This window comes from Myotis brandtii, unplaced genomic scaffold (assembly GCF_000412655.1).
Source record: "Myotis brandtii unplaced genomic scaffold, ASM41265v1 scaffold782, whole genome shotgun sequence".
NCBI classification, from domain to species: domain Eukaryota; kingdom Metazoa; phylum Chordata; class Mammalia; order Chiroptera; family Vespertilionidae; genus Myotis; species Myotis brandtii.
In genome coordinates, this window is record NW_005371138.1 from 1,755,828 (window position 1) to 1,780,593 (window position 24,766).

Genomic DNA, 24,766 nt, shown 5'->3' on the forward strand with positions numbered 1-24,766 from the left:
ATCAGGTCGGCAGGCAGAGGTGGTTAGGGGCGATCAGGCCAGCAGGAGAGAGCAGTTAGGGGGTGATCAGGCCAGCAGGGGAGGGCAGTTAGGGACAATCAGGCCAGCAGGCAGAGGCTGTTAGGGGTAATCAGGTCGGCAGGCAGAGGTGGTTAGGGGTGATCAGGCAGGCAGGCAGGCAGGCAAGCAGTTAGGAGCCAGCAGTCCCAGATTGCGAGAGGGATGTCCGACTGGACATCCACCGAGGGTTCCTGGATTGGAGAGGGTGCAGGCTGGGCTGAGGGAACCCCCTCCCTACCCCGTGCACAAATTTCGTGCACCGGGCTTCTAATTTATAACAAAGCCACACATTCACTTACATACTGTCTATCACTGCTTTTGCCTTTGTGACAGAGACCACATGACCTGCAAAGCCTAAATTACTTCTATCTGGTCCCCTTTACATAAAGTTTGCCAATTCTTGTTTTAATCTATACATTCTTTCTGTCTTTTCCCCTCCTGCTGTTTGTTGAAGAAACTAGGTCTTTTGTTCTGAGAATTTTACTTATCCTGGATTTTACTAATTGCATTACTCTGGTCATTTACCATGTTCCTTTATCTCCTATATTTTCTGTAGTAAAGTAGTAGCCCTGGCCTTAGCTCAGTGGTTAGAGCACTGGCTCACAGACCAAGGGGTTGAGGGTTCGATTCCCGGCCTGGTTGGGGTGTGAGCAGGAGGCAACCAATCGAAGTGTCTCTCTCACATTGATGTAAGTAGTAGTTAGATCTAGAGAGGCTTGACCTGATTCATGTGTAGTTATCTGGCAAGAATACTTAATACTCTAGATGGTATTGTATGCTACTTCCTATTGCCTCAACTATAGAGGCACACATGCTTGATTTATTTTTCTTTCTGTGGGGTTAATATAATCAGTTTATTTAGATGCTTTCAATCTAAATCATCCATTATAAAGTTCCAGAAAAGGTAATCACTTAGTGGTTTTAAGCAGGCATTCATAATCACTACTTAAATCAATGGTTCTCAACCAAGAGTGATTTTTGTCCCCAGTATACATTTGGCAATGTCTGAAGACATTTTCAGTTGGCAAATGGGGTGCTACTGGCATCTAGTGGGCAGAAGCCAAGGATGCTGCCAAACATCCTACATACACAGGACAATCTCCCACAACAACAATTATCTGGCCCAAAATATCAATAGTGCCGACACTGACCTAAATCTAACCCTGACCTAAATTATTTCAGTAAGAGTTGCAAAATTGTGATATTCTACCATTCCCTCTGCAATGATTAGCTGAAATGTTTCTATAAAGCATATTCTCACATCAATTATCTTGTAACCCTGAGATATAACTGTAAAGGAAAGGCAAGTTAAATGCTTGATTCTGTTTATTTAAAATATGAGTTAAGAACTCATTTGTTATTGAGGCTGACCGAAATGCCTCTAAGTCACTTGGCTTCCATGACTTCATCAGGTTGTATGCAAGTTGCACCTTAATATAAATTATTTAAAAATAATTTCAAGACCAGGATTTTTGATTACCATACTATAGCACATTAACTGAACTAAATAACTGACACTTTGTTTCGGTGTATGCATTAACGTAAAATCATCTTTCCTTTTAATTTCTGAGTCTTTTTTTAACATTAAGTACTAACACTACCCAGATTGATTACACTGCTTGGCAAAGTCTCAAACTTAATGCCATTTGCTTACTGCTTTAATATGCTAACATGCATTATCGCTCTCCAAAATTTTACCATGTATTGTATGAAACATATCTCAAACTTCATTTAATTGATTTTTTTCATTTCGGAAGACTCTCGATGATCTCATGAAACATATTGTTACTTAAAACATAATTAAAATTGTCAGCTGAAAAGTCAGGTCGATTACACTATTCCTACTGACTGTTGGTAGACACAAAGCTTTCAAGGAATTCCTTTCCTCTAAGTTTTTGTACCCATGTAGAACCTTTGGTGATTAAAGGCCAGGGGCCCATAGCAGTAAGGATAGATCAGTCAGGTGGACAGGGAAAGAGATGGGAATAATGTTCAGTAGTAAACTCCCTGAAATTTTGACAAGTATGGGATAGGGATGAGAAGAGGAAAGTGGAATTGTTTTTGTAATATCAAGGATATCTAAAAGACCACAAATATTATGTTAACAATACAGTGTTTGCACAAAATGACAGTGAACTGACTGCCGATTTTCTCCTAAACAATGAGTGACAAACACTCCTTTGAATACCCATATAGATATGATCAAACCATAGTAGAATAACTTTGGTTTCCTCTGATCTGACATTCCTTTTATTGAAAAATTTGAGGCAGCTCATTATCTCATGTTTGTCATAATTCCCCACCCTGTTCTCTAGTCAATTTTGAGACTGCAGATGTGTCCACATAACTCACCATCACAACTCAGTAACACTTACCGTTTAAAATCAAAAAGAGGTAAAGAAACTTTGCCCAAAGCTTCTGGCCCCTTTCTCTGCTTATTAGAATCAGGGGAACTTCCACTGCTCTGATTTAAAATTCCAAAAAGAGTAAGGTGAAGAAGTGATTCTAATGGCAATTGTGATATCTGGATGGGAAAAATAATTCTATGGGGAGGAAAAAAGTATTAATAGAAAAAACAAATTAGGTCAAACATGAAGATTAACTCTTTAATGAAAATGATAATTTTAGTTATTTTATTTGATGTATCAAATAATCTTTAATCCTGAGTCTCCTTTACTTAAGTAGCAAGCTGGGCTAACACATACTATTGAAAAGCTTAAAAAAATTTTATTAAAATTTCAAATATATAGCATTTATTTCTTCAAAAATTTGTTAGCACCTTTACTCAAGACTTGCAATGCTAATTTCTAGGCAAAATAATAGTCATTTTTATTTCCTTTAGGAAAAAGTAGATAAATATTTATGAGTATTTCTGATTCAGGATATATGTGTGCACCTATGTACACAAACAGACATATGTATATGTTTACCAATATTTTTGGTGTTTTTTTTTTTTGTTTTGTTTTGTTTTTTTTGTCTAAAAGGACACATAAGGTCAGTTGTAGTCACCTTGAGGAGCCGTGAGATGGTTAAGTGTTGAAAAGAAAGTGACACTTTTCACCTATATGCATTTTGTTTTATAGGATTAGTTTCACAGACATGTGTTATTTTTATAATTAAAAAAAATAAGAGAATAGGAAAACATTTAATAAATGCAGAATAAAAAATAAAAAGCTCTGCAATGGCCTATCTGCCTAAGTACTGAAAAGCATTTCCCTAAACAATATTTAAAAAATATTAACAGTGCAAATATCATCTTGTACATGGACTCAAGATAATTTCATTTTATCTGTTAACCAAAAACAAGGCTTCATATACAGTGTTATAGAATAAATACCAAACTAAACAATGTTATAACATACCACCTTTCTAGAATTACTCATAAATTTATAGTACTTTTAACTTGACAAAGTCTAGGAAGAATGGCGTATTTCTGCAATTTAACACCATGTAGATTTAAAAGAGTATTGCAGATTTTTGAAATCAGAATTTCAGTCTGTTCTATAGAATCATATCTAGAAGAGACTTTAAGATGTCAGTAAGCATTTTATAGATTTTAATGAAAATTGAAATAAAATAAAAACTAGGATTCATACATGGATAAAAGGTAAACAGGTTATACTAAAAAAACATAAAAAGCCAGAAATTTCACTTACAGTTCATCCCATTTAATAAGATAGAAGAAATTCTTATAAGTGCCAACCTTCTTTGATTGAATAGGTTTAAAAAGGTCTTTTCCATTGTGAGACAGGGAACATACCAAGTAGTATTTTTCATAACTGAGGGGGAAAAAAGAGTTTAATTTCATTGTATTTGATAATACAGATTAGTTAACTAATACAAATATATATCATTAGCCATCCTTCCTAAAAATGACTATTATCTAAAATAATTTGGTCATCATTCATTTGAACTTATAAAAAAATCTGAAATTTAACTACTACAAATTCTGTTAAATAGAGAGAGGCATAGCAAAGGGTATACAGAAGGGAACATGTATTCCTAGCTACCAGTCTAAGGGGGCAAAATGATACCAGCTGGAGAATTTATCTAAATTTTGTGTCCAGTTATAAGCTTTAGATTTTAGTTGAATGACACTGAGCAATTCTTCATTTCTAGATTCTAGGAAGACAGAGTACAAACATGATCATCCCTAGGTGCCATTTTCCTTTGCTAAGGCACTGAAATAGAGTCAGTTAAGCATATGAATAGTGCATTAGCCTGATTTGCATTGAGTCAGTCTTTATTAGGAGGCTTCCATCAATGGGGACAGATGCTGTTATATTCTCGAATTACATAGCAACAATTTAGCTCCTAATTGCCACAAGTAGCTGATTACATACAATCAGGCAATCTTGTAGAACAGAAGTCTTAGGTTCAATAAAACTACTGCACTAGTATTCTAACTTACTGGTAGGCTTACACATTAACCATTTTGTTAATATACATAATATATTATAAATATAACATTTTAAAGATATGTTTTTATTGATTTTATAGAGAGAGGGAGAGAGAGAGAGAGGAAGAGAGAAACATCGATGAGAGAGAAACATTGATTGGCTACTTCCTGCATATCCCCTACTGGGGATCGAGCTCACAACCCAGGCATGTGCCCTGACCAGGAATTGAACCAGTGACCTCTTGGTGCATGGGACAATGCTCAGTCAACTGAGCCACACTGGTCAGGGCTATAAATATTTTTTTAAATTTAATCTCATTGGTTCACAAAACACCACTAGCTAATGATTTGATTGCTTTTCTCAACCTCATACCACTTGTCCCTCTTTATTTCAGCATTTTATTAACTTCATTTCTATCTTAACTATCACTGTAGTTTTCTGTATTGTCTTCTATTAATAGTGTCTCTAAATTTATTTGTGTGTGTATGGAAGCTATGGAGGGTATTATCCCTGTAACTAGTTAAAAGAATGAAATACCTTCAGACAGCAGTAGTATCCATTTATTTATTTTTTAAGTATTTATTTTATTGATTGATTTTGAGAGAGAGAAACACTGATTTACTGTTTCATTTATTTATGCATTCATTGGTTAATTCTTGTATGTGCCCTGACTGGGGATCAAACCCGAAACCTTGGCATATCGGGACAATGCTCTAACCAACTGAGCTACCCAGCCATGTCAGTACTTGTTTAAATGCAAGTTCCAGGAGGGCAGATTTTTCCTGCCTTTTTACTGCTGCATCTCTAGTAGCACGAAGAACACTGCCCACAGATGGCGCTCAGTAAATATTTCTTGAATGAATTAATACACCACATTCAACTTATTATGTTATTTTTTTACATTTCATTTTTAAATTTTATATAAAGCTCAATTTAAGCAGAATTTATGTTTGGTATCTCTTTACTAGGCTTTACCTTATTTTATAGCATTAAGCTATTATGAAACAATTTCATTTTAAATATTCAGTTCAGACTTTTCAGTTTATATTAGTCATTTGCAAATAAATTGAAGTTGGCAAACTTGATGGCATTGACAAAAAATCAGAAAGGGAAAACCTAAATTAAAAATTATAGAAGAGCCCTGGCCAGTGTGGCTCAATTAACTGGAGTATCATCCCACATACTGAAAGGTCTGGAGTCCCATTCCCGGTGAGGGCACACACCTAGGTTGCAGGCTCGATCTGCAGTTGGGGCATGTACAGGAGGCAACCCATTGATGTTTCTCTCTCACATCGATGTAGCCCCCCTCCCTTTCCCCTTTCCCTTCCTTCTAAAAATCAATGAGTATGTCCTCAAGTAAGATAAAAATAAAAAATTTGAAGAAATCTGCTCTTGCAGACATCAAAGTCTAGCAATCAATAAACTACTAAAAAGAATAAAAGGGGATAAAGTCTAGTCCCATTATACTGTTCCAAATTACCCTGGTTAAAGGCAAAAGAATACCAGTCATAAATTAGACCAATTTATTCCTCAACATTTGCCCTAGTAAGTTTAAACATTTTCTTGCCTTTTTTTCATGAAGCGGGAGTGATATTTTTTACTGGAACAGCTTCAAAAATCCCTGTAATTTTTATAAAATCCACAAAGGTATCTGGTGGTTCTTTTTTCATCCATGTAAATACCAAGATGACAGTGGATGCTGACATTTTACGACTAGAATAATTTCTAGGTCTTTGTACATATATTCTTTTAAACAGTTACTTACTTTGATACCCAGTTACTTGAAATTCCATGTGCAGCAAAAATAGTAAACTGGAGCTGTTCTGTTGCGGTACATGCTTCCTTGATGTTCCTGTTACTTTGAGCACAGTCCAAAGAACTCCTACCAGAATTTCCATGGAGTCTCAGAAGATCATAAATTGCTGCAGTTAATTGGTCCATGCTTACTTGAACAGGATTTTCAGGATTTAGTGAGCCTAGATGTAAAGAAATTATTAATATAATTCTCTGAAAAAGCAACAATTATTGCTAAAATTTAAAGAACTTAAAGACATACATACCCCTAGTTGAACTCTTGTTAGGGTCTCCCTTTCCAGAAGTCACCTGCATACACATACAAATTAGTAAAACAATTGCCTATGACATAACATAAAATGTTTACCTTTCACTTCAATACATTAATTAAATGCTATATCAAAGAAACCTTTCCCAGGGGAAACCTCCCAAAAATGTCTGCAGAATAAATCAAAAAAATAAAATCTCCCAACCAAATAACAGATAATTTTTGATATCAGGAAAATCATAGTATAATTTTATTAACCAATGTCACCCCAATAAATTCAATAAAAAATAAATTCATAGAGTAACTGAAAATTACTGCAAAATATATAAACTCAACAAAATCTGCCTCATTAAACTAAATTAAGATTTGAAACCCAAAGTGATAAATATTCTAATACAGTATTTTATTTTCCATTAGTTGCTCTATTATTAGCATGATAAGAATAGCCTTAAAGAAACTAGAATTCGCTTGGCCAGCGTGGCTCAGTGGTTGAGCATCCAACCAATGAACAAGGAGGTCACAGTTTGATTCCCAGTCAGGGCACATGCCCAGGTTTCGGGCTCGATCCCCAGTGGGGGGCATGCTGGAGGCCAACAATCAGTGATTCTCTCTTATCATTGATGTTTCTATCTCTCTCCCTCTCCCTTCCTCTCTGAAATGAATAAAAGTATATATTTTAAAAATATAAAAAAGAAACTAGAACTCTATTACAATTTTGTGTCTCAAAATAGCTCTTATAATTATTTAAATTGAGCTCTCCTCATATTCTTTGCTCCTTTATTCATTAATGAACAGAAACCTCAAACATTAGGACCATGGTAGTTGATCACCTCCAAGTGATTTCATGTATATTTAAAAAAATTTTAAAACAAGCACAAATTTCTGTATACCATATGGACAGGCTCTCTGAGAATAAATGGATTGAGCTATCTCCTAGATATCTGTTGAGGGGCATACTATCAACATAACTTTTTAACTATCAACATAACTTATTGTGTCTTTCAATCCACTTTCTCTCATCCTTCCAGTAAAAGCTATGAACATCCCTATGAAAAAAAGAGCCTGGGGAGAGCTTTTACTAAAAGCAAAGGTATCCTATCAAAAGAGGGCTCCTAACCTGGTTTCCACTGAGGCAGTAAGTCACTATTACTAAGGCATTTGGGTCTTCTCAACTCCAAAATAGGACTTCCCCTATTGGCAGTCATGAACACTCCACCCAAAGGGAGAAATGGTACCTACTATCATCTCAGTCCTTCATGCCAACCAAATCATTTATGCCAGAGTTCCTACTCTACATAAAAAAGGTTCACAGTTTGGCATCCACCTATTCAATGTCAACTCTCACAAAACTTCCAAGGCAGCCCATCTCCTCTTAGGAATTCCCTACCTTACCAGGTAAGTCACCCAATCAACTCAAGTTTAAAGCAAAGCCCTGGCCAGTGTGCTCAGTGGTTAGAGTGTCGGCCTGTGCACCAAAGAGTCTCGGGTTCAAGTCCCAGTCAAGGACACGTACTTGGGTTATGGGTTTGATCTCTGGCCACTGGCGGGGCGTGTGTGGGAGGCAACTGATCGATGTGTCTCTCATATTTCTCTCTCTCTCTCAAAATAAAAATTCAATGGAAAAAATGAGGATTAACAACAAAAAACAAAACAAAACAAAAAAACCCCACAAAAAAGAGTAAAGCCAAAATTAAAATAACATTTTGTCCAGGAGAAGCAAAAAGCTGCCAGTATAAGCAATAGATGGTCACTTAAGTACAACATATCTGCATGCAATAAAATGCTAATTACTAAAAAATACTCACATCAGCGCTTTTACTCCTTGGAAGATTAACTGCTCTCTTTAGCTTCTTTACTGATTCTGTAATGGCAGGAGTCTCTACACCATCTAAAGCACTACAGATTTTTCTTACGGCTCTAATTACTTGATCTACTGCTCGGTGCTGGTTCTTTAAAAAAAAAAGTAAAATAAACATAAGTATGTGGAATTTAAAGGATCAATTTCAGACATGAAGTCAGAAACTAGACATTTCTGATGTACCTAAGAACAGATATTCTTTACTCTTTTGTGGTGAAAAAGAAAAGAAAAAAAACAGCATTTCAATATAGTTATGCTGTTTCAATATAGTTATTTCAATATAAGTTATAGTTCATTTTAAAGTAGAAAAAAGCAGGCTTGGTTAATTTTCACTTTGCCTAACAATTATTTATATGCAAATACCATTAGTTTCATATTAGAATCAGAAATAATAGCAATAAATTACTAACAAATTACTAAATCTCTAAAAAAAACCCCAGTTATCTTTTTTTATTTTCATTGGGAATAATTTCCACATTAAAAAAAATTAACCCTTCTCTCCATCCTATGAAAATTTGGTATAAAAAAACCAAGTTCTTTACAGGTTAGTTACATATTAATAACATTGGACAACAGTTACTAGAAATTAGCCATTTTTTAAGCATCATTTGCATTTATACAACCATCATTTTAAAAATTCTGTTAGAAGAAAAAACTTCCTTGAGGACAATCCCTATGAACTATTCAAGTACAGTTTATTCACCATGATTCAAAAGCATATGTACAAATATGTAATAAAATCATTTACCTGATGTTAATGATTTAAAAATATGTCTCCACTCCATCATTGTTTTAAAGTACATTACCTCATTAAAAACATTCTTATATAATGTATTAATTCATCAAACATTTATGCCAAACTTACATGCCAAGTACTGTAAGAATGGGCTGAAACTCAGTACTGTACAATCCGTTAAAAATTTAAAATTTTCCACTCTTGAAGCTTGGCTACCATAAACTGAATGTTCCCTTCACCTTCATGCTTAAATGAAGCCACCTCATTTTCTCAAATATTCAATTACCTGGCAGTCCTCAGGGGCTGAAGGTCTATTATCTAGCTCCCTATTTTTACTTACTTATATTTCTGCTTACTTTTACTCCTCCACCTTCATGCAAAACCTTTTCAGTTTTGAGGCTCATGCCATTTTCCTATACTATCCTTCATCATTTTTTATGTGCCAATGATCAAATTGTTATGTATCAGTTTCAAATCCATTCTTCTATGGTCTACTTTGTGATACTGGAGCTAGACAGACCCTATATAAACATTTCTTTTGCCAACTGGAACAATGTTAGGATTTGTCAATAGAGGGCACCAAAGGGACACTCGAAGGCTAGCAGCATGAAGGTAACTCTCATCAGGGTTCCAGTCCTTTTTAAATTCAGGGTGGTAGCCTAGTGATCCTCAAAGACCAGGCACCCTCAGGCCATGTTCTCCCAACCTGACAACTCTGGCAAGTTTCTTTGCCATAGGCAACCTGTGTGTTCCTGTGACAGCCATAAATTATAAGGTGGGGGAGAGGCTCTATCATAAGTTCTTACGAGTTCTTTCACTACCCACTGTTCCTCAATCTAGAGGTGATAGCTGCTCTTTTTGCACCTATTACTTCTGGATCCCTTCGACCAGGGTTCACAAACATTTTTCTAAGGCCAGATAGTAAATGTTTTAGGCTTAGTGGGCCACACAGTCTCTGTCACAATTCAATTCTGCTATTAGGGCATTACAGTTGACATGGATAATTCATAAATGAATGAGCATGAATATTTTCCAATAAAACTTTATAAAAACATGCGACAGGCTAGATCTGGCATGCCAATGATATGCAAACTCCTGCCTTAAAGTCCTCTTTAACCCGCTGTAGTAATTAACTACCTTTTACTAAATTTCCCTGTTCAAATAATTATAAAATTTCTGTCTCCTGAGTTGGCCCCTGACTGAGTGATCTGCCTTGCCACTGACATGTGGTCACTTCCCCCACTGCATGCCACATTTTTGCTCTAAATATTTGTCTGACTTTCTATTCCACCCTATATCCTATAACCGTGGTTGGCAAACTGCGGCTCGAGAGCCATATGCGGCTCTTTGGCCCCTTGAGTGTGGCTCTTCCTAAGCCTTAGGAGTACCCTAATTAAGTTAATAACAATGTATCTACCTATATAGTTTAAGTTTAAAAAATATGGCTCTCAAAAGAAATTTCAATCGTTGTACTGTTGATATTTGGCTCTGTTGACAAATGAGTTTGCCGACCACTGTCCTATAATAACCGTCAGTTACATAAATGTCTGTGTGGAAAACTCACAATATCTTCAACCCCAAAACTGCACCCTATCAAAATCTCACCTACAATGTCATACTCTGATCACAATCTCCTTTGCTTCTAGCCCTCGCACCCTCATTCTGACAAAGCATGTTATTTGAGCTCTGAAACTTCTCTGCTTCTTCTACCAGACAGCTTCTAACAAAAATCTTACAACCATACAGATTCAAGAGTCTCCAATTTTTGCCTGGCTGGTGTGACTCAGTGGTTGAGCGTCAACCTATGAACCAGGAGGTCACAGTTCGATTCCCAGTTAGGGCACATGCCTGGGTTGCAGGCTTGATCCCTAGTGTGGGGCATGCAGGAGGCAGCTGATCAATGATTCTCTCTCATTGTTGATGTTTCTATTTCTCTCTCCCTCTCCCTTCCTCTGGAAATCATTAAAAAAACATTTAAAAATTAGAATAAAAAAAGAAACAAACTATAGATACATCCTACAACTTTTATACTACAACATGGGTAGAGCTTAAAAGTAGTATGGTATGAGAAATAAATCAGATATAAAAGATTACATAGTGTATGATTCCATTCACATGAAATCTCCATTAAAGGCAAATATATTGAAACAGAAACCAGAACAGTAGTTGTTTGGGGAAGGGAATGGGGAAGACTGCAAAGTAGCACATGGAAACCTTTTGGGAGTAATGAAAATGTTCTAAAACTGGATTGTGGTAATAATTATACAACTCTTTTCATTTACTAAAAGAATCACTGAATTGTACACATCCAATGGGTAAATTTTATGGTATATAAATTCTATCTCAATAAAGCTATAAAAAATATGGGAAGTAGCCCTGGCCAATGTTGCTCAATGATTAGCACATTGGCTTGCACACAGAAGGGTCTTGGGTTCGATTCCCATCAAGGGCACATACCTGGGTTGCAGGTTCAATCCCCCAGCCCTGGTTGGGGCATGTGTAGGAGGCAACCAATCCATGTACCTCTCTCACATCAATGTTCCTCTCTGCCCTCCTCCCTTATTCCCTTCCACACTCTCTAAAAATCAATGGGAAAATATCCTCAGGTGAGGATTAACCAAAAAAAAAAGGGGGGGCGGGAATAAGCATAAGGGGCCCAGTTGGGGAGCACACCTGCAGATCAACCAAAACAAAGGAGAAAAGGGGTAGGAGGCCAGATCAGAGAGGTAGTGGGTCAGAATGCATAGAAGCCACAATTAGGGCTTTGAATTTTACTGAGATAGCAAACAAATTTTTGAGCAAAAGAGTGGCACAATTTAACATTTTTTAAAAGGTTTATACATTGTATTAACCTTTTCAAATAACCATCTGTTAGCTTTCATTTTCTTTTATTTTACATTTGTTTCCTGTGCTTATTTTTAATTTTTAAAATAAATTTTTTATTTTATAATAATTTTATATTTATAGAAAAGCTGCAAAAATTGTATAGCATTAAAGGAAGCTAGTTTAACTTCTTATATATCCATGTTACATTTGTCAAAATTAAGACATTAACACTGGTTACATTACTATTAACTAAACTATAGACTTTATACTGATTTCACCAGTTTTTTCACTGATTTCCTTTTCCTCTTCCAGGATACAATCCAAGATACCACATTGATCTAGTAACCTATATTTATTTATTTATTTATTTGTTTGTTTATTTATTGCCGTGACTGGGCATCAAATCCATGTCCTTCTGGTGCCCAGGACGATACTCCAACCAACTGAGCCACACCAGTCAGGGCATGACTTATTGTTTAAACTATCATTTTGGTTGCCTGTGGCAGATAGGCTATACAAAGGTAGAAGCTAAGAGAACAGTAAAGAAACTATTATAACTATCATAATTGACAAGGACTGTAGTTTTGATAGTGATAAAAAGTGGTTATTCTTAATATTTTGAAGGTAGAAAAGGCAGGAATTAGGTGCATGTGGGATGTGAAAGATCCTTTTCTTTTTTTTTAATATATTTTATTGATTTTTTTACCGAGAGGAAGGGAGAGAGATAGAGAGTTAGAAACATCGATGAGAGAGAAACATCGATCAGCTGCCTCCTGCACATCTCCTACTGGGGATGTGCCCACAACCCAGGTACATGCCCCTGACCGGAATCGAACCCGGGACCCCTCAGTCCGAAGGCCGACGCTCTATCCACTGAGCCAAACCGGTTTCGGCTAGATCCTTTTCTTGAGAAATCAAATATGATTCCAAGATTTTGGTGTGAGCAAATAAAAGGACAGAGTTGCCATTTATTAAGAAGGGGGATTGTGATAAATAAATATGAAGGATATTTAAATCTTAAATTTGAGATGTCAAGTAATAAATATTTGAATTTGGAGTTGAGGGAAGAGGTTAAGTCTGGAGATATAAATTTGAACCGTGAGCATGGAGGATATTTAAAGACATGAGATTAAGTGAGATCACCCAGGATGTGATACAGAGAGAAGAGAGGAGGAGCTAGAATGAGCTCTGAGGCATTCTAATGTTTAAAGGTCAGGAAGATAAAGAGATCAGGAGGAAGCCACAGGTAAGAGTGCGAACAGAGCAGACACTGGAAGTAGGAGACCAAGAAAGTGATATCACAGAGGCCATGTGAGTATTTTAAGAAGGAAGAAACAATAAACTCCATCAAACACTATAGAAAATTTGAGAAAAATAAAGACTAATAAGTGCACTTTTGGGGAAGTGCTGACATTGAAAGCTTCACTGGAGAGGGTTCATAAGAGAATGGGAAGAGAGGAAGTGAAAGCAGCAAAACAGACTAAGTTTCAAGAGTTCTGTTGCAAGGAGAATAGAGAAGTGGGGTGGCTGCTGCAGGGAAATGTGGACTTTTTATTCAAGATGGGAGAGATATCCAGGACTCAGTCCTATATCTTTTTTTTAATTTATTTTTTCCCTCTACCTGCAATGATCATCTCATCCAGTCTTATGGCTGAAAAAGACCACTTATAGTCTGATGATTTCCAAGTTATCATCATCTCCAGCCTGGATCTCCTCCATTAAATTCCAGATTTATATCCTACTGTCTATTCAACATCACTATTTAGATGAATAATAGTCATATCAAACATAATGTCCAAAACTGAGTACCAGATCTTTTGCCCAAACCTGCTCTTCTTACAATTTTCAACATCTCACTAAAAGGCAATTCCAAAGTTCCAAATGCTCGCTCGTGAGTGCACTCTCTCTTCTTTCAACCTCCCTCCCTTCCCCTCTTCCTCTCTCTCTTATGTTCCTCATCCAACTTATGGGTAAACCATCCTAGCATAAACTTCAAAATATATCACAGAATTCAACCCCTTCTTACCACTTCTACTATAATCACCCTGGTCCAAGCAATCATCATCTCTCCTGAGGCTAGCAAAACATTTTCTTAATTGATTTGTTTCCACTCTTGCCTTCCTCTCTCATTCTATTCCAGCTATAAAGACCTGATGGACCTTAAATATACCAAAAACACTCCTCTCCCAGATAACCAGTAATTTCTTTCTCTACTCTTTAAGATCTTTACGCAAATCATCTTCTCAATGAGGCCTTCTCTGATTACCTTATTTGAAATTGCAACATTACTCTCCTCCTTTATTTTTCTCTGTATCACTTACCACCTGATATCACATATACTTTGTTAGTATATTTTATTGTCTGTCTCCTCCAATGAGAATTAAAGGGCAGGGATTACAGTTTCTTTTGTTCACTCCCATATCCTTAGCACCTACAACAGTGCTTTGCAATGAGGAGATACTCAATAAACATTTATTGAATAAATGAAGATGTGTATCTATAATAATAAAAGCATAATATGCTAATTAGACTGGATGTCCTTCCAGACAACCTTCCAGACGAAGCCGGGGCTGCAAGGGAAGCCCGGGTCCAGGGTGCCAGAGGGAAGCCAGTGCCGGCAGCCAGGGGAAGGGCCTACTCTTGCATAAATTTCGTGCATCAGGCCTCTAGTATACTGATAAGAATGTACTAGTAGCTAGAAATATGGAAGTTAACCGACACTATTTCTTCTTCTTACATCTCATTACCTGTCAAAACCTTACCGCCCCTAGCTGGTTTTGCTCAGTGGATAGAGCGTTGGTCTGCATACTGAAGGGTCTCAGGTTCCATTCTGGTCAAGGGCACATGCCCAGGTTGCAGGCTTGATCCCCAGTGAGGGGCATGCAGGAGGCAGCTGATCAATGATTCTCTCTCATCATTGATATTTCTATCTCTCCCTCTCCCTTTAAATCAATAAAAATATATTTTAAAAAAAGCTTACCAATTTTATCTCCTAAGTATTATTAATTAGTTCCTTCCTTTTCAACCTTCACCATAGTCATTATCTTTCATTTGGACTACAGGTAATCCTCGGGTTATGTTGGAACTCAACGTACGTCGTTTCGTGGTTACATCGCCCTCTCCATTTATTAAAAAAAAAAAAGTTCCATCATTTCAACGTATGTACATATGTGTTTTATGTTTTTTATTATTTATTTACCACAAGTAAAGGTCAGGAATTGTTACCTTTCTTTTAAATTTTTTTTACTGTTTCACTTCATTACTGCTGTGTATGTGCTCCATGTGAGTGACGTAGGTGCTTATATAGGTGGGTTCCAACTGACGGCGAAAATCGCGTTACATCGCGCCACAGGAACAGATCTCCCGTAACCCGAGGACCTACTGTACTATACAAACAAAACCTTCCTAAGTAGCATTCCTATACTACTATAGCAAGTTTGCCAACCCTAAATCTAATCTCCACAGTATAGCCCAAGTGATTTCAGAGCTCAGGACTAACCATGTCACATACCACATCCCACCCCACCCCACTTCCTATTCTCAGCTAAAAATACCATAAATAGCTAGAGCAGGGATTAGCAAACTTTTTCTGTAAAATGGCAAAGTAAACAGTTTAGGCTTTGCAAGACATATAGACTCTGTCCTAACTACTCAACTCTAGTATTCAAGCACAGATGAAAGCATAGAAAATTATATAAACAAATGGCTATGGCTGTGTTCCAAAAAAAATTTTATTTACAAGAATAGTAAGTGGACGAGATATGGCCCCCTGATCTAGAGGATAAAATAAAACTCTTTAGCATACATTATAAGGTGGTAACTTATGTCTAGCTTTCTCCAATGTCATCTCTCAACCTTCACTTTCACACTTACCCTTAAGTAGAGAGACGTGTCCTTCTCTGATCTCCCAAAGAACCCCAATGCATACCTCTATTTTACATTTAATATTACAATTTTGTTTACATCCCCCATTACTAGTTTCAAATCCCTGGTAGATGGGGACTAGGTCTTTCATTTTCATAACTCCAATAATTAGCATATAGTAAGCACTCAATAAATGATTTGAATTGAACTGAAGGTTCCTCTTAGTAATAAAGCTGAAGTGAGAATAGACATGTTGACTCAGCATTACTAACAACTTTCGTTAATCAGATGGGTCAGAAAACAAGTCATCAAACATCAACATCAAGAGTATAGTTTAAGTAGCCCTTTATAAACATTTTATCCAAAGCCAACACTAGTATTTAAAAGAGGACAGAGACAAGAATCTTTAAGTCACCATGCCAAACTGTGAATTAAGACGTACTTCAATTCGAAGAGCCAGCTCCACTTGGTTGTGATAAGAATCTAAAAGTTCTTCAATAGGGTGTCTGAAATAAAGGACAGCTAGTTATTGTGGCTGAAGGAAACTATATACAAAAATGACTGTGTCATTTACCAAAAATCAATGTATTCACATCCAAAAGCAAAGTTTGAAAACCTGCAATTAATGCTTTAGATGCCACACCTTGTCATGACTTCTTTATAAGGTTTTTCTATTTGATGCAGATGTTTGTTTAAATCCACAGGTGTTTCATCATCTTCTGCCTAAACAAACATATATACACAAATGTTTACCAAAAAATCAAATCCATTCTTTGGTCTTTCTATTGCCAAATTAAGTATGGTTGAATATACTGTTCTTGAAACTAAAGTGATTTTTCAGAACTGAGGCTAAAATATTATTTATAATTGACTCCAAAACAGTGAATCAATATCCTAAAACATATTTTAAATGGATAAACATAAATTCTTTTAAGTCTAATTTTTCATATATAAATAGATCCAAAGCAAAAACTATGTCTGTTCTATACAGAGACTAGGAAGCTAAAAATACTTTTAAAGATGGCTGACAGCCAAATGAAGGTAGAGTGAGAGCCAGACGGGGAAGAGATCATTTGAATTTCTGCATTTTCTTTCTACTGATTATCAAGTTTCCCTCCACCTTACCCCCAATAAATGAAATACTAGTCTCTCCTACCATAAATCCTTACTACGCAAATTTACTCAAGAATATCATTCCTTAAGAAACTGAAAAGAGAAGTTACTAATGATTGCTAAAATGTACTGAATTTTGTGAAATAGTTTCCACCCAATTAATAAATTCTAACCTAACACAACAGTAGAATTTAAGAAAATAAAGAAGAGAAAGTAGAAATGACTGATATTTTCCCACCCCAAATTCTACCAAATGAATAATTCTCCTTAGACATTAAAATTCATCAAGAGTATATACAGTAATAAATGGCCTCATTTTCTGCATGCTATTTTGCTTAAAGCTCCAAAGAAAGTACTGTATTTTAAAACACAAAATTAGTTTTTATTTGGTGAAAAATAATGTATTTTTCTGTTTGCTGCAAAGGTCAATATGGATCTTTTTTTCCCCTCAAACCACATTTAGTATTCAAAATCTTTCCCTCTTCCTCATTTCTCCTTGGCTGGACCCTAATGTTTTCATCCTTGTGTAAAACAATTACAAATCAAATGTTTAATCTCTCCACTTTGATTTTCATAAAGGTCCCCAGCTCTGAGTAGTATGCTACTACACCTTCATGATTAAAAATCTCACACATCTGCTGAAAAGACTACTGTTGAGATACAGAGTTCATCATTTCCAGACAAACCCATAAATCTTGGAAAATATGCAAACTGCAAACTGGCTCATTAGCAGAATTATTCAGATTTAACTAAATACAATGCAGTTATAAGGTAAACACTTACTGTTCGGGCCAGATTTTGGCACATTGCGCTTAAGGTCAAAAGTTGCAGTTTAATCTCTGTGTCCCATTTTCGACAGTTTTGAATATGTTCATGACTTCCAAGGCAATGATTACTGTTAAAATATATTAATGATTCATCAATGTTATTTTCTTCAAACTAGAAATTATAGAGGTGAGAGTAAAATATAAAATTGTATCTGCATCAGAAACTAAAGAGAATGATAAAATACAGAGAGAGCTTTTTAACCAGTGGGAGCATTTAAGTAGAGGAGTATTTCTACATGAGAAGAATCAAAGCAAAGGAGAAAGATGAAGAAGAAAGTAAGAAAAATAGGGACAGGACATTTTTATTAGCTTAAGAGAATGAAATCTGTAATATAACTAACTAGACCAAATTCCAGAGGTAATAATTACCTGGTTCATATGATTACTTCAGTAATAATAATCATATTATTATTATTACCCAGCCAGTGTGGTTTAGTGATTGAGCATTGACCTATGAACCAGGAGGTCACAGTTCAATTCCTGGTCAGGACACATGTCCAGGTTGCGAACTCCATCCCAAGTGGGGGGTGTGCAGGAGGCAGCCTATTGATGATTCTCTCTCATCATTGATATTTCTATCTTTCTCTCCCTCTCCCTTCATCTCTGAAATCAATAAAAATGTATTTTAAAAAAAGAAATCACAGCTGACTACTATGTATAAGTAGTGCATGTACAAAAGGAAAATGGAGTCTATAATGATGTGACCCTTTGCAGAAAGAAAACATTAAATTCACTTATCAACCAAATGCCCACCACTCTTCCCTTCTGAGACTACAAGCACTTTAAAAAAAATTTTTTTTAACTTATTGATTATAGAGAGGGGGAGGAGAGAAACATAGATTTATTGTTTCATTTATTTATGCATTCACTGATTGACTCTTGTATGTGCCCTGACAGGGGACTGAACCCACAACCTTGGTATATTGGGATGACGTTCTAACCGACTGAGCTACCCAGCCAGAGCTGAGATATACACTTTTTAAGGGAAATACCATGTCTTAATTATCTCTGAAATCCCTCCACTATCTTAGACATGATTTCTTAGACAAAATAAATCTCAATACAAGTTTATTTGATACAATTAATCAATTTAGTAGGATCCAACGTATTACTGATTTACAAACTGAACTTGAAATTTTTCTAATTTAAGCTGTTAAAAATGAATTTCCAATGATGTTGCTCAGTAGTTAAATGAATAAACTTACTTCTGCAGTACTTCTTCTTGACCACAAACTTTCAGAACATAGCTGCCAACATCTACTTCATTCAAGTCATCATGCACCCAGCAAAGGGCTTGCATAATAATAATTTCTACAGTAGAACTCACTGTAAAAGAGTTAGTCATCATTTTCATTTTGCTTATTTAACTCTATACATTTATTCAGATTGTATTTATTACCTAAGACAGCACTATGTAATAAAATATAATGCAGGTCACATCTATAATTTAAAATTTTCTAGTAGCCACAATGAAAAAGGTAAAAAGAAATAGGTGAAGCTAAGTTTAATGTTTTACTTAACCTAATATATCAAGATTTTTAAATTTCTGATTATCTTATATTCTCTTAAAATCCAGTGTGCATTTTATACTTTCAGTACATCTCAAACTAAATTAATCATATTTCAAGTCTCAATAACCACATGTGGCTACTGATTACTATCTTAGGGCTAAGCAAGTTACCTCCCTATTACAGACACTTCCAAAAAGGATGGCACTTAGCAGTATCTAGCAAACAATAATTTAAACCACCACTAAGAAAAAGAATCACCATTTTAAATGTTTGACATTTGCCTGGTAAATCTTCTGATAAAGAATAAAAATCTAACAAGTAGGAAGAATTGTTCAATTATCATTCTGGGAAACAGCTAGATACTAAGATCACAGCACATTAAAAACTAATGTAACCTTTAAAGTAACCTATTTCTATACTTCAAGCTCCAATGCTAGATTTAGAAGACACTGATTACATTAAAACTTCATGAAAATTATCAACTTGGCAGAAAAGGCCATAAAACCTCTATTTAATATAATGGCTACATTTCTGAATAGTTAAATATGTGGTAACATATATCATTTGAACATACAAACCATTTGTACCATAATATGGTTACATTTCTTAGCAGAAATGTACATTATAAATCTGCACATTTATGAAGAACCAAACATTAGGCACTTGAAATTTTTTTAAGCAATCAGATCTTGATATAGCAAATCAAAATGTGATACAAATTAAAACATTTATCATCCATGTGTAAGCATTGATACTCATGCTTATTTCAGTCAAGAGACCTATTGTCTTTTTTTTCTTCAATTTTAGTATTAACTCTTACTGCATAGAGTTAAATGTTTCTTCAAACCAAAATGTGAGGTATATTTAAAAAGAATAATTCTTCCTTTAGAAACTAAAGAATGACTGTTTATAGTTGGCTAACGTTTTTTGTTTCAGATTTTTTTCAAAGGGCCTTTAAAAGTACAAAGCTACAGAGTATCCAATATTAGACATATTCTTAGTCATAACCATTAAAGAAAAAAAATGGCATAATTTTTAGGCCAAAGTGCTATAGAAATATAGGATCTTATTCTACTGTTGGAATCCCATTAAAATAATATACATTGTGAAAAGCAATAAACTATAAAAGAAAATAAAAGCAGTTTTTAAAACTATAACAAAAAATTTCCTACATCAAATTTTGAAGGAAGGCTTAGAACTAAAGGAGAAATATCTTCTCCTTGGAGCAGCAATTTTCAACTGGTGTGCTGTAAGAATTTTAAAACATGCCATACCTGACTATTTAGTCGGAGGCACTGACCTCTTTTCCCTTAAATTGTCATTTTAAAAAATGACGCCCCAGCCAGTTTGGCTCAGTGGCTAGAACATCGGCCTGCGGACTGAGGGTTCCTGGGTTTGATTCCAATCAAGGGCACATGTCGGGTTGCAGGCTTGATCCCCAGTGAGGGGCGTGCAGGAGGCAGTCCATCAATGATTCTCTCTCATCATTGATGTTTTTATCTCTCTCTCCCTCTCCCTTCCTCTATGAAATCAATAAAAATGTTTAAGAAAAAATAAAAACCAACACAATAGCCATCTGGAGTGAATGAATCAAAATTATACTTTTTTTTTGGCAAACTGGTAAAAAATACATTTTTATGTATGCCATGAGATGAAAAAAGGTTGAAAATCACTGCCTTAAAAGAGAGGAGCTTAGCAAGATAACTGGAATTTCAATTTCACTGACAGCTTTTTATAAACAAGCATTCTTCTTGCCATAAAACTAAAAAATTTGATTTTTTATTTAATTAGCTATCTATTGGCCTTTTTATCTAATGTTTTTGGGCTTTGGCCAAGAGCCACTGACTAACCAAAGTTACTCAGTATTTTTCAGAGAAATATGTATAGTAGTTACAAAGGTAAACTGTCTTCCCACTGGTCCTAACCAGGAAAGTATCCAAATGAAATGCCAACTTTTTGAAAAGGATAACTAATGAATGTTAAGTATTTTACCATATTCACACACACACATTTTTTAAAACAGAGTTGTTTTCTTAAGAGAATGAAAATTATTAACATTTTAAACATTTCCTCTCTAATCAGAGCAAAACAGGATGGTTGGGAACTACAAACTTACCATCACATGTAAAAGTAACTGGTAGTTGAAATCCTTCAATTTCAATGGAGACCTTCACGCTAGCATTTTCTCCACATATGTTTCTTTGCACTGTGACTGGACTTAACAAATAGCCTGGATTTGTGCAGTGATTGGTATATGGAAAGTTGGTCTTTAATCTGTTCACAAGAAAGAAGAAATTAAATTCTTTTTTAAAGCTGCATTTATTTGAGCCCTGAACAAGGCTTTGCATGCTTACAGCTATTCAATTCTGTGCCTTTGTTCAATTCTAGAGCAGTTCATGAGAACTGCAATGAATGGACCCCTGTCAAAACTCCAAATACCAGAATTTGCCTTTTAAATCAAAGGAATTCAAGGAAAGAGATAAAGTACTGCCAGGATATCTTTGGTAGCATTATCAACATTAACCGAGCACACACTGGACACATAACATTAAATGAGGTGCTCTGTTTCAGATTCTTTTGCTACACAATATAATTACACAAAATGGTACGTTTTTAACAAATACTGATAATATAGGTGATGCAGCCCTAAATTGTAACTGCCAGAGGAATAAAAGGTTTGTTGTCTTTTAAAACATCTTTTTTCTGAGGTTCTTTTTCCTATACATTGTTTCTGGTTGTTAGACAATGATTTAAAAGTACACACACACAACATAGAAAATGGATTTTACAGTGCTATGAGGCCTATTTCCTCAAAGTAATTTCTAAAACACAGGGAATTTCCTATAAAAGTCCTCGTAACATTCATAGATATTCAGAGGAGCAATATAGTTTAAATTTAAATATACGAGCACGGTGTATAGCTCATCTCCAGACAGTATTTCTGTTATCAGAAGACAAAAGAGGATTTGATGCCTTCTTTAAACTAAGGGGCTTCTTTTTAACTTTTTTTCTGGAGGTTAGAAGATGAATTCCAATCTTCCCATCTACTTTTTTCACAGAGCTATAAATGAAATGAATACTGGAAGTGCTGCCTATTTGCTTCTGTAGAGATTAAAACAATTAAGTCACAGGGGAAAAAAGAGCCATTCATTTCTTCAAGGGACATCTCCTCCTGACTTCAATCTCCAAGGTCACAGGAGAACAAGAGAAGTTCCTAGAACAGGGTTTCAAAAGCACCTCTATTTCAGTGCTCACTTCGGCAGCACATGTACTAAAACTGGAATGATACATAGAAGATTAGCATGGCCCTGTGCAAGGATGACACACACATTTGTGAAGCCTAAAAACACAAAAAAAACGCACTTCTGCTTTCTACTGCTCTGAAATATTTGTTGTAATCATTCTCTACTAAAGAAAATAAAAATAAAATTACAATAAGAACTCATTCTTTCTTTAGTTCATTTTTGGGTTTCATATTACACAAGCCAGGGTGTGTGTGTGTGTAAATAAAAAATAATCATTTTAATAGAGCGTGGGCCTGCGGACCAAAGGGTCCTGGGTTCCATTCCGGTCAAGGGCACATACCTTGGTTGCAGGCTCCTCCCCAGGCCGGGAGCATGCAGGAGGCAACCTATCAATGTGTTTCTCTCACATCAATGTTTCTCTCTGTCTTTCCCTCTCTCTTCCACGCTCTCTAAAAATCAATGGAAAAATATCCTTTGGTGAGGATTAAAAATAAACAAACAAACAAATAAATGTTTGACCAAAAAATCATTGTAGATTATTGGCAGTCTTTGTAAATAACTCAAAGATTCAAGTAGTGAGAAAAGGCAGATCAAAGAGAGCCTAATTTCTTAAATTAAATGCAATAGTCATTCAACAGTTTCATAGAAAACACACAGGACTTCTGGAGAAAATTAAAGGGATTAGATCAGAGGTTCTCAACCTGTGGGTCGAGACCCCTTTGGGGGTCCAACGACCCTTTCACAGGGGTGGCCTAAGATCATCGGAAAACACATATATAATTACATATTGTTTTTGTGATTAGTCACTATTCTTTATGTTCAATTTGTAACAATGAAATTGGGGGTCACCACAACATGAGGAACTGTATTAAAGGGTCACAGCATTAGGAAGGTTGAGAACCACTGGACTAGATGAACACATAACAGATTATTTCCAAATCACTAAAGTAAAAGATTATTCCCAAATTGTTAACCACACAAACATAATGATATAATGGCATAGGTAATTTCTAATAAATGCAACTTGCATACTAAGTCATCCAAATTGTCTATTTTAAATGCATAGTGAAAAATATGAGTTTTAAAAATCCAGTTAAGGAGGAACCAAGATGGCAGCGTAAGGTACAGACCCGTGTGTGCTGCCTCCCACAACAACATCGAGACTACCAACTATAAGACAAACAGCTATCATTCAGAACCATGGGAAAGCTGGCCCAGTGGAAGCTCTACAACTGAAAGGAAAGAAAGAAGAGCATTGAGACTGAGTAGGATGTACAGAGGCGCCAAGAACAGAGGTACGGAGTCGCGTGCCAGGCGGGCTGCAACTGGATATGCGGTTTTTTTCAATCGGAAGGGGTTACAAACTCTTGAATCCACTGAGCTTGTTTGGGGTGGGATTCTGAGGTCCCAGACCTCTACAGGGAGAGGCGGGACGGCCTTGCAGCGGGTGGGAGAGCGAGGGTGACTTTCTTGCGGAGCTGCTCGCTGGCACTAGGGGACGCAGAGACGCGGAGTCGCGGAGAGGCAAGGAGTCGCGGAGACGCCATTGCTCTTTGCTCCGCCCTGGTGATTCCCGGAGACCCCGCCCTACTCAATTTACATCCCTGCCCAAGCTGTGCCAGTGGCACAAAAGGAACCACCTGCGCTTTTGCAGCCTAACCCAACAAACTGTAGATGTCAACTCCTTGCATAATAAGGGACACACTCAAGAAGCAGAATTAGGTTCAGAGGAAGCCGGAGCTGGACCCGGCTTGGCCGGCGACATGGAACCACTGTACCAACAAACGCACAAGCAGGTCCACCAGATCCAGTCTCACATGGGACGCTGGGAGACGGCAGACAAGCAGTCTGTGCACTTAGTAGAAAACGAAATCCAAGCAAGCATACCAGATATTCAGCCACCAAGAACGCCTGGAGATTTTGTCCAGCAAGGAGCCGCCCAACAAAAGACAGAATGCCAAACTTCATTGACCAGTTAAAGTATGATGTCCAGCACTTGCAGACTGCTCTCAGAAACTTCCAGCATCAGCGATACACAAGGGAGCAGCAGGAGAGACAGCGAGAGGAGCTTCTGACTCGCACCTTCACCCCCAACGTGGGATGCAGCGCCCCCTGCGAGGCTGCGACGGCCCCTGCGAGGCTGAGACGGCCCCTGAGAGGCTGAGACGGCCCCTGCGAGGCTGCGCTGGCCCCTGCGAGGCTGCGCTGGCCCCTGGGAAGACGAGAAAAATACCACATGATCTCACTCATTTATGGATAATAAA

The 24,766-nt window shown here is 36.5% G+C and overlaps 1 protein-coding gene across 1 annotated transcript in view; it reads right to left on the reverse strand.

Moving 5' to 3' along the window:
• PIK3C2A (phosphatidylinositol-4-phosphate 3-kinase, catalytic subunit type 2 alpha) overlaps positions 1 to 24,766 on the reverse strand; it is a 67,676-nt gene that overhangs the window by 28,457 nt on the left and 14,453 nt on the right. The window contains exons 3-12 of the mRNA XM_005883309.2: positions 21,374 to 21,531; positions 18,952 to 19,072; positions 17,703 to 17,814; positions 16,450 to 16,529; positions 16,249 to 16,312; positions 8,328 to 8,471; positions 6,521 to 6,563; positions 6,226 to 6,436; positions 3,717 to 3,839; positions 2,436 to 2,603 (exon numbers count right to left, since the gene is read on the reverse strand). Of these exons, the coding sequence (XP_005883371.1) occupies positions 2,436 to 2,603; positions 3,717 to 3,839; positions 6,226 to 6,436; positions 6,521 to 6,563; positions 8,328 to 8,471; positions 16,249 to 16,312; positions 16,450 to 16,529; positions 17,703 to 17,814; positions 18,952 to 19,072; positions 21,374 to 21,531 (1,224 nt within the window). The remainder of the gene's footprint in view (positions 1 to 2,435; positions 2,604 to 3,716; positions 3,840 to 6,225; positions 6,437 to 6,520; positions 6,564 to 8,327; positions 8,472 to 16,248; positions 16,313 to 16,449; positions 16,530 to 17,702; positions 17,815 to 18,951; positions 19,073 to 21,373; positions 21,532 to 24,766) is intronic.